The sequence below is a fragment of the Triticum dicoccoides genome, chromosome 2A, assembly GCF_002162155.2.
Source record: "Triticum dicoccoides isolate Atlit2015 ecotype Zavitan chromosome 2A, WEW_v2.0, whole genome shotgun sequence".
Classification (NCBI taxonomy): Eukaryota; Viridiplantae; Streptophyta; class Magnoliopsida; order Poales; family Poaceae; genus Triticum; species Triticum dicoccoides.
Window position 1 is genome coordinate 683,285,703 of NC_041382.1, and position 10,760 is coordinate 683,296,462.

The window sequence follows — 10,760 nt, forward strand, 5'->3', positions numbered from 1 at the left end:
GAATATATTACCACTCAAAAGGAGGAGTCGAGAATTACAATAGTAGTTTGGTTACAACATGATCATTAGGGTACAGCTGAAGAGAGGAAGTGAAGCCATTGTCTAGCGGAGATATTGTCTTCTTCCTTTTTGAACAGAAAAACCCATAGAGAGAAATCAGCAACAATGTTCCGTATCGTGGTTCTGTGGGTATGATCCTCGTTCCTGAAGACGAGCGCGTTTCTGGAATCCCATAGCTTCCAAGAGATAGTCAGAGCCACCGATGACCAGATATTGGGATTGAGGCCATGAAGCGTTGGGTGTTGGAGCAGAGCAGCGAGGGAGGTCGGGGCCGGCAGGCCCAAGGAGGACCAAACCTGTGTAGCGTAAGAACAGTTGGAGATGAGGTGGATTGCATCTTCATGAGGGTCTTGACAGCGCGGGCATGCGGCAGATTGGGCAATGTGTTTGTGAAACATGTTTGCCTTCGTGTTGAGCCGGTCACGGAGGAGGAGTCATGCGAAGATCTTGACTTTGATCGGGACTTTGGAAGCCCAGACAAAGTCATGGTGAGGGTTTGTATCATCTTCAGCAATAATGGAGGAGTAGGCGTTCTTGGCAGAGAACGGTAGTCCGTGGGTGAGGGACCTTTCGTCAGGTTGGTCCGCTTGCTGGAAATCCTGCAACAACAACAGCACACAATCCAACTCGCGAGCCGCGGCATTAGACAGACGGTTCCGTAGGTTCGCCAACAAGCTGGTTTGACAAACAGTAGCCACTAAAACCTTGTCATCAATGGAGTGTGAGAAGAGGTTTGGGAAGACTTTTTGGAGGGGAGACTGCAATAACCATTTATCAAGCCAAAAGAAAGTGGATAGACCATTGTATGTGAGCACAAATGAGTGCTCAATTAGCAGTGGCAAGTTGTTGTTGATGATCTTCCAGAGAAAGGAGGGTTTTGAGGTTTTTGCTGCAATGCCAAGAGGGTATTGGTGGTGGTACCATTGGGTCCAGGGGATGTTTGGGTGTTGTAGAATTTTGGAGGAGAATTTCATAAGCAAGCAACGGTTTTGAACTTCCAGATTTTTAATGCCTAGACCACCAGTATCTTTAGGTTTGCAAACGTTTTTCCACGCGACCAGGCAGCTCGCCCCAGTGCAAGTTGGCTCGTTAGACCAGAAGAACGCCCTCCGGATGGCGTCTAGTTTGGCTATGATCGATTTTGGTAGGCGAAAGACGGACATAAAATAAACTGTTAAGGAGTCAAGAACCGCAGTTAGCAGGGTGAGACGTGCCCCCCGAGAGAGCAGGCGGGCCACCCAACCAAAGAGGAATTTTCGAAAGCTGTCTATGATCGGGTCAAAAGCTGTGAGAGGCAGTTTGGTGGGGGAGAGTGGTAGACCTAGATACACTAGCGGGAAGGAGGATAAGGAACAACCAATCGCTGTGGCAATGCTGTTTTGCGTGGAAGAGTCGGTGGCTATGGTTAGAAGAGCCGTTTTTTGGAAGTTGATGACTAGCCCCGTTGCAAGGGCGAAGTCATGAAGGGTGTTTTTGAGGATAATGGTGGCGGCGTCGCTAGCCGCAGCAATTATCAGGGTATCGTCAGCGTATTGAAGTGTCACAGGTGGTTCGTTAGGCCGTAAGTGACAAAGAACATTGGTTTGGAACACTTTTGCGATTAGACGTTGAAGGACGTCGGCAACGATGATGAATAAGTACGGCGAGAAGGGATCACCTTGGCGGAGGCCACATCTACATTGAATCCAGGATCCTGGAACGCCATTTAAAAGGATAGTTGTTTTCCCAGTGAGAAGGATATTTTGTACCCAAGAACAGAAGTCAGAGGGAAAACCGCAGGCTTGTAAGATTAGTATGAGGGAGGACCAGCATATGGAGTCAAAGGCTTTCCTGAAATCGAGCTTGAAAATCATGGTCGGGGCTTTACGGGAGAGGCATGCACTGAGGATATCGGCAGCGTATATAAAATTTTCAGCAATATTACGTCCATGAAGGAAGCCAGTCTGGTCATAATGTATGAGCAGTGGGATGAGAGTTTAACTCTATTGGTGAGGACTTTGGCAACTACTTTTGGCGTGCAGTTTTGAAGAGATATGGGTCGAAACGCGTCCGGGGTTGTTGGTGCCTGAAATTTTGGAAGAAGAACCATGTAGGCCCGGTTGAATCGTTCTAAGGAAGCAGTTTGATCATGGAAGGTAGAGAAGAAGGTTAGGATGGGTTGTTTGATATCATTCCAATATTTTCTGTAGAAGATGGGTCCAAAGCCATCTGGTCCAGGGCTAGCATTGGTGTTCATAGAGAGGAAGGCTTGGTATATTTCGTCATGAGAGAAAGGTTGTGCAAGATCACTGAGCTGGGGGAGGGGTGAGGGGTACAGTTGTTGCAAGCTGAAGTTCCATGTTGCATTTTTGTGGTCCCGATGAGCTATTGGAAGAAGTCTTTTAAGATGTCAGCTTTTTGTTCATGCAGAAAAACTTCAGAAGTGTTGTGTAAAAGCATGGGAATCTTGTTTGATCGAGAGCGCTGCGTAGCCGAGGCGTGGAAGAATCGAGTGTTTTCATCGCCGTCAATGGCGACCCTGATCTTTCCCCTCTGTTTCCAGAAGGCGATTTTTTGTTTGATGGTACGTTGTAGCAAATTGGAGAGCGTGAGCCTTAGTTTTTGTTCGATCGGAAAGAGAGGAGCGAATTCCTCGTTTAGGTCAAGGGCCTGGAGAGCGAGTTTGCAATTTGTTTCCCGTTGATTGATGGGCCGCAGCGACTTGGCCCAAGACTTTAGGGCTGATCTTGTACCTTTAATTTTTTGAGCGAGAGAAGCAGCAGGATCAATGGAAAGCCCACCGTGGCGGTGTGGGCCGGGCTGCCAGCAGCCGCGCACAATGTTAGAACAGGCTGGGAAGGAGGTCCAGAATCGTTCAAATCGAAAAAGGCGGGAAGATGGGACGGATGTGGATACGGTGACGAGGAGTGGAACATGATCAGAGACAAATCGAGTGAGGGAGGTGAGGTGTGAGTCGGGGAAAAGAGCATTCCAAGATAGATTGATCGGAACCCTATCTAGGCGAATCAGCGTGGGGGATAGTCTTTTATTTGACCAGGTAAATTGTCTATCAAGGAGCGGTAGCTCTAAGAGTGCAAGTTGGTCGATGGTGTCGTTAAAGGCGTCTGCCTCCGATCGTCTAAAGTTGTCGTTGTTGCGTTCATTGGGGAATCAAGTAAGGTTGAAATCACCTATTAGGAGCCAAGGAGATTGAGGTGGTGGTTCGATCTGTTTCAGTTCGTCAAGGAAAACTAGCTTTAGCTCTCGTTGCGAGGGGGCGTAGACATTAGTGATGAAGATGTTGTGTGGTGATGCAAAACATGATAGCGTTAATGTGGATGTGAAACGCCTGTGTTGGCAGTTGAGAAGCGAGAAGCAACGTGAGTTAGAAGCCGAGAGAATGCCTCCCGCCGTTCCGATTGCGTCGAGGTGGTTATTAGAGTCTAGGAAGCACGGCAAGATCGATCGTAGTTTGATTATGTCTGGTTTTTGTAGTTTGGTTTCTTGAAGAAGGGCAATGGATGGGCGTAAGAGATTGATTTCAGAGAACACATTGGAGCACTTATCATTGTCTCCTAGACCGCGAACGTTCCAGGAGACGATAGAGTAGGTAGCGTTTTTCATAATGGAAACTTAAGTTGGCACCTTACATAGGGGTATTGACCCGACAAGCAACCATTTCGGGTCAAGGTACAGTACGACAAACTGACAGAAGCAGGCATGAGCAGCATCACAACTACATTAAACCTAACACAGCGACTACGGGTCGGAGCGAGGCCCCGGATACATGGCCAGACATGGCCGCCACACACGTGGCCGCGGAGAAGAGAGCACATCATGGCGATCCCAGGCCACCAGAACCGGAAGCGAGGTTCGCCAGCATCTCCGGCGTGGCGCCGCAGGCAGCAGCAACGGCGGCCAGGTCCTCAGGCGAGGCAGGACCGCGAGCAGAGCCGTCGATGAGCCCAGAGTCGTCGTAGAGCCGAGCGTGGATCAGGGCGTCGGAGAGATCTTTGGAAGCAGCAGATAGGTCGAGCTTCTTTGCCTTGGAGCGCATGGCCTTGGAGGTCATGGAAGAGTAGATAGGCGGCTCTATTTCAGCCAGCCTAGCGCTGCGTCTGGCCTTGATGCCGGAGTCAACAGCCATCTTGGCGCGCCTGCTGATGCGCCTGGCAAGGCACTCGTCCGTAGGCTCCGGGGGCAGGTCCAATGGCTGGACGGAGAGATCCACAGGAAGGGGGAGCGGCTGAAGGGCAGGTGTGGATGGTGGAGGAGGCGGCGTAGGTGGCAGAGGAAGAGGAGATGTTGGGGCTGGCAGTGCAAGAAGGGGGCGTGCATGGCGCGAGCGAGCGTGCAGCTTCTGTGGAGAGGGGGGCGAGCGGGAGGGGACCATGGGGCATGAACAAGCATGGCAACGGGCATGCCGTCAGCCATGACTGCGAGGATTGGGGTGCCGTCGAGCGGCCTGTCAGCAGTGGGAGATGGGGGAGGGCCCAAGGGCGACTCCGGGGTGCATGCAAATGGTGACATGGCCGTGGCAATGTTTCTGATTTGAGTAACGGTGGAGGGTGAGAAGCGAGGGTTTGATGAGAGGGAGGATAGGGAGCCGTCGTCCCCGTCCTCAGAGCTGAAGGGCGATGCCCCGGAGCCGTGACGGAAGAGCGCGCGGCTCTCCAGCTTGACAACAACGACGTCGTTGTCGGGGAGACGCACCGTGAGGCATGGAGGGAGGACAAAGTCGCACGCAACCATGACGAGCGCGCGAACGCTTGAGTGGTCACCCTAGAAGCAGTGTTGGTCGGCAGAGACAAAGTCTTCGTAGTAAAATTAATTAAACAAAAGTGTGATTTTTCATGTCAAACTTTTCTTCGCACCTCCCCTTCCCTGGAAGCACGGAGATATTTATTGGGAGGTGCTCGGCGTCGATCGACCGATCAGTGTGTGTGGGTAAGGGGGTAGCCGGATTGCAGAGAGGGTTGCAGAGTTGCACATATTCAGAGAGAGTTGGGTTCAGTTTCAGAGAAACTTGGATTCAGAGAGTTGGGATTGCATTTTTTGGAGGGTCGCAACACGGCTCATGTTCCAAACGGCTGTGCGTTGTCGATTGACGCAGTGGAGATCAGACAGCTTGAGCGCGCCATTGGCCGCTTTCGCGGCCGATTGGCTGGGTGAAGGACTGGACACTGATCTACTGGATGAGTAGGAGTCCTCCAACCAACAGTCTCCTTACAAAAGAAGATCAGAAGCGATGCTGATGAACCTTGTAAGACTTTCACGTTTGTGGCGCATCTTCACTCGGCTCTGCTCTGCTCGTCACAGCTCCGGCGGCATGTCAAACCTCTAGGGGAGAGCTGCTCTTCCTGTTGGACAATTGATCCTTGCGAGCTCTCCAGATTATCCATCACGAAAAATGAATGTTGGATAGTAGCACCAGAATGCCCAAATTGAAGAATGGCTCCTCGGTTTGGACACAAGATTGATGAATGGCTCTAGTAATATCACTAATAGAGGCATGTTGGAGAGCCAAAATTTCAGTACAAAGAGTACCAAGGAGGCAAGGACAATTCCAACCGCACAGTTTATCCTTCATTCATCTCGGAAGGAAACAGGTACAGCAGGTACAAAGCTTGATGGAACTAAACCGTTACACCTTCATGTGCTTATCAAAAACTCTACAGAGCAAAAAAGGAACTACACATGGCTGGGGATCTCAAGGCTACACAGAGTGAGGAACACTAACAAAAAGACTGAAAGAACAAACAACCTCAGCTAATCAGAGCCACTCCTTTGGATTTATGCACGCGTCGAGAAGCTTCCACTCTTGGCTCCCTTCCTCAGGTTTCTGCAAACGAAAAGGTCATGTTAGCCAACTTGCAGGGCCTTGAGGATGCTACGAATGTTACAAGATTAGTTGCATGGACTCAATCTAAAATGGTCCATTTAACATACATAAGAACCCTATACGGGACCCTCATTGAAAATTCAACAATTCAGACAGTACAATATCAAAAGTTATACGGTTCTAAAGCAAGAAAACATGACACTTCCCATGCTACTTATTGAGCTTGTAAGGAGGGTAAAAGGGAACATTTAGCTTACATGGTCATACTCCCATCGTGCAGTGAGTGGTAAGGAGACAAGTATACTTTCGATCCTTCCCCCGGTCTTGAGTCCAAATGTGGTGCCACGATCGTAGACCTTCAAAGGAAAGCATACATTAAAACCAAACAAAGACACTGAAGCAAGAATATCACTTGTGATTGTGTTCAAGTAAGCTTGCTTACAAGGTTGAACTCCACATAGCGACCTCTCCGCACTTGCTGCCATGCCTTCTGCTCCTCATTGAATGGAGTGTCTTTGCGACGTTCTATGATGGGTATGTATGCAGGAATTACAGAACCGGCACACTCTGCAGAAAGGAAAGGCAAGTAAGTCTTGTTATCATAGCTTATAGCTATAGTTCTGCAATTCAGAGCAATTTGTCTAGTAGGATTTCATAGATTCACCGGGTTAAACTAAAAAAAGGGAGGAAGAAGGTCCAAATATATGGAGCCCTGCAAGTTCAATATATCCCAAGTAGAGACTGATTCAGGAATCAGTGTACCAAGCTACTTGAATTCAATTCACTCCATTTTTTGCTCATCATGCAAGGACTTAGGAGATTTACCTGTAGCAAAGTTCAGAAGCATGTCTTGGTCATAATCGTTAAGATCATCAAAAAATATTCCGCCAAGCCCACGTCTCTCATTACGATGCTGCATCGAAAGACAAACTATGAGCGCTGGAACGTTTACATGTAACCACTGATAGTTTACCAAGAGTCTACCTAGCCAAGAACAAACAATATCTCATTTCCAGGATTACCAACTACCCAGTACAATTACACAGCAACATTATCAAGATTATTTTGTCGGAAAACTGTAGGTGTTCGTACCAAGTCATCAATCAACACATACTTTTGTAAACTTGACAAGTCATGCAATTGCAAAAGGAACATAGAACAAATTCTCTATATAGTACAACTGAGTAGTACACAGTGAAAAAATCATCATACCTTAATATAGAAATAATCATCGCACCATTTTTTGAATCTTGGGTAAAAACTTGGATCGAACTTATCACAAGCTTGTTTCTGAACCTGAAATCAGACAAAAAAACATCAAAATGAGTTATATTCCACACACAGGATCACCATCTAAAGTGTTCGACTGTCAAGACTACCCATTAATCAACATTAATTAGCAGGCACACGCTCTTCAGTTTCTGCTGTTCTAATTCTTCCCAAGGTTAACAACATCATAAAAGAGTCTTGCTCATTAAAGCGTCACTCTTTGTAACCCAGCAACCAGATGTACAATTGCACAAATATGGGTTCAAGAAGGTGAAGGTGAAGGTCATATGTCTTATGTCAAATGGGTTGGACTGTCAAAGTGCAAACTACAGGACTGTAAGGTGTTTCCCTTTGTGTGATGAAAACAAATTATGCTATAGAAGTCAACAACATCCCATTTGATTTATTAAGCATGTGTAATACAGGAATAGAGATAGAAAAAAATAGCAAAATTTCAGAAATAAGTATAGCATTAGAATAATAACTAGGAAGGAGCCCAGATAGCATGATACTACTGATATTATCAGAAAGTGGGTGGGTGCCTGTGAGTATGAAGCATAGATTTGAAAGACGTAGGAAGCGCTGACATACAGAATGAAAATGCTTCACATCCTCTTCAATGAGATAGGAAGGAGTCAAATCAGTACCACCTCCAAACCACCATGACCTTGGTGCACCAGGTACATCTACAGTTGGAAATTATAGCCTATTGAGTATTAAAGATCACAGTTCCTAACAATGAAGAACATTTGAGTGACTTAAACTAATTGCCAATTAATTCAAAAAATATTAACAGCGATGGCCATGCTTAAAATTTGAATTTAGACATTAGTAATTTTGCTGAGTTCCAATAGAGGTATTTGGGGAGTCAAATCTTGTACATTATCATAAAGGAAAAGGAAAAGAGTGTAATTGCTGTGTATTATGGGCCTTTATACATGAACTGGTGTACATATCAAAAATTGCAGGCAGAAAATTAGATAATGACCTTGGATAATGATTAAAAATATAGGATGAAATGACTCTACATAAATTACAAAATGATATTTCGAAATTTGCTAGCAGAAATACCTTTTGGTGCATCTGTTTCAAAATAACGATAGTTGAAATGCAATGTTGGAGCAAATGGGTTCTTGGGATGAAGAACCTGAAAGTATAAACAAGCAACCATTAATACACCCCCAAATATGGTATAACACTAAAAAGTGTTGAACTAACAGACAATCTTAGCAAAAGAAATTGATAGGAGATAAAAATAAGCAGTATAACAAAAGTAAATGATTAACGGACCAGTGCTTGGAATACAAAAATGATAAAATGGAGAAAACACACCCCTAATTCAGGTTTCAGGGTACCACTGCCTTAATGCAACAGTTACCACTAAACCTCTAAAATGATCAGATCCATTTGATATCAACAAGAATCATCTCTGGGAAGCAAATACTGTTCTGGAATTATGTTTTTAAAGCAGTAGCAGCAAATAGATCAGCCCCATAACTGCAGTTCACTCACCGCACACAAGATTAACTCTGTAGATTAGATGAAATATTTGAGTGCTATGGAGACCATGAAGATAAAATAGGTTCATGGCATCAGAAATGTGAAGAATCTAGACTCTTGTTGTCAAGCTGCAGAGAACAGGCTTCGATGATCTGCTGACAGTTTGCACACACCCTATTGTCTAAAGGCCAAATAAGTTACATGCAACTACAATGTACCACACATAAACACACTTCTGGTTACACATCCTAAAAACAAGGCATCACAATGTCCAAAATTGGGACATTGCATCCTAATTCAAAGCAGATCCAACTTTTCATGTCAATGCACAAGGAAACAAGCTCTTACCGAGCTGATGCCAGCGGCAAAGAAGGGCACAGGCCCAGCCTTGTGCCCATCGGCCGCCCCGTTCTTCGCGGCACCCTTGGCCGCGCGGTAGGCGTCCGGGGGCATGACCCCGTAGACGACGGACACGTTCACCCCGGCCTTCTCGAACACGTTGCCGTCCTGGAGCACCCGGCTGATGCCCCCGCCGCCCCCGGGGCGCGACCAGACGTCCTCCACGAACCGCTTCCCGCTGCCGTCGGCCTCCTCGAGCGCGGCGCAGATCTCCCCCTGCACCCGCCGGATCATGCCCTCGAACCGCTCGCGCACGGACCCGGACCCGGCCCCGGAGCCGTCCTCCCGCAGGAACGTCGTCGGCGCCTCGTTCTCCGGCACCTCCTTCTCGATCGCGACCGACGCGCGCACGCGCAGCGCGCGGCGGCTCGGGAGGCGGGGCGAGGAGAAGGACACCTGGGCCGCCCCCGGCGAGTACCCGCGGGCGCGCGCCGCGGCGGGCGTGGGGGCGAGGGTCTGGGACGGGGTGGTGAGGAGAGAGGACGCCATGGCTGGGTGGGGGTTGGTGTGCGCCGGTCGCGGCGGTTTTATTAAGCGGCGGTGGCTTTGCCGCCGGTGGGCGGCGCGGGATGCGGCCCGCGGTTTTGGTGGTGGGAGGAGTCAAAGGGAGGGAAAGCGGGCGAGGAGGTGTGCGGGGAGCTGGTTTATGCCGCCGCTGGCTTCGAGGGGATAAGGAAATGGATCATGTTCTGGCCGGATTTCTTTCATGAAGAGATGCAAGTACAGTAGTAGTACATGCAGGAATCAGTGGTTTTCGATGAGAAATCAGTACTCCCTACGTTCCGAATTACTTATTTTGGATTTGTCTAGATACGAAGATATCTAAACTCAACTTATCATGCTTGCCAACTAAACTTGTCATCCTCGTCGAATATGATTTGCCATGAAAACCATTTGATTTGTCGTGCCTAAAAATCCGACGGTCGCTAGATATTCGTGTCCTAAGAAAATCGAAGTATTCTTACACAAAAATATTTTGGTAGGAAAAATACACAAGGAATAAGAATCTTAATGGTACTTTTGAATCAAAGGGGGCATGCAAAGATGAAACCCACTGTTGATTTGTACTAAACAAATAAAGTGGTGCAAATTTCATAACTTTGACTCTTATTGTGTATTGTACATAAAAACTAGGTGGTTTACTGCAATTTAACATGGCTAGTTTCTTTACATGGTCATTGGTGTTGGTTTGTACAGCAAATGTTTGGATTACTGTTAAGAATAACTCGATATTACCCTCAAACATTATTATGTTTCCTCCTTTACTCAGAAAGACTACAATATAGGATCTACTCCCCGTCCTATGTTGCTCATGGGTAAAAAACATCTTTTCCACCGGCAAGACTGCCATTCTACTTAACGGGCTTCCAAGGGTTTGGATTAACCTAAAAACTCGCTAAGACAAGAAGACTCCCTTTTCCCTTTCTCTTCCTCATAGTTGTGGACCTTCTACAACGATTGATCAGACAAAATAAAACCACTTGTATTGCACCATCCAACTACACCCACATTTCACCCACTATGCTATAATACATCGATGACACCCTTATCATCGTTGAGGCCTCCATCGTTGTAGCTTCTTTATTAAAAAGCATCCTCAACGACTATGCGCTTGCCATCAACTTCTAAAAACACACACTTGCACCCCTACACTAACCCATGGGTGAGGCAACCACCAAAGCTACCATTGTACAATGCCCGATCTCCTCCC

At 47.2% G+C, this 10,760-nt stretch overlaps 1 protein-coding gene across 1 annotated transcript; it reads right to left on the reverse strand.

Moving 5' to 3' along the window:
* Positions 1-5,554: 5,554 nt before the first annotated feature.
* On the reverse strand, positions 5,555-9,697 carry LOC119356241 (oxygen-dependent coproporphyrinogen-III oxidase, chloroplastic-like). Its single transcript, XM_037623172.1, has 8 exons — positions 8,999-9,697; positions 8,222-8,297; positions 7,742-7,836; positions 7,094-7,177; positions 6,707-6,794; positions 6,324-6,448; positions 6,139-6,237; positions 5,555-5,881 (listed from the first exon to the last, which is right to left on the reverse strand). Exons 1-8 carry the CDS (start codon positions 9,536-9,538, stop codon positions 5,813-5,815), a joined length of 1,176 nt encoding a protein of 391 aa, XP_037479069.1. The 5' UTR covers positions 9,539-9,697; the 3' UTR covers positions 5,555-5,812.
* Positions 9,698-10,760: the final 1,063 nt, after the last annotated feature.

Excerpts from the sequence above, each read along its gene's own strand:
- LOC119356241 (XM_037623172.1), bottom strand. The coding sequence starts at position 9,538 with ATGGCGTCCTCTCTCCTCACCACCCCGTCCCAGACCCTCGCCCCCACG. Across the intron at positions 7,837-8,221 it reads TGAAACAGATGCACCAAAAG|ATGTACCTGGTGCACCAAGG; the intron begins GTATTTCTGCTA and ends TTCCAACTGTAG. Across the intron at positions 6,238-6,323 it reads GCTATGTGGAGTTCAACCTT|GTCTACGATCGTGGCACCAC; the intron begins GTAAGCAAGCTT and ends TTTCCTTTGAAG.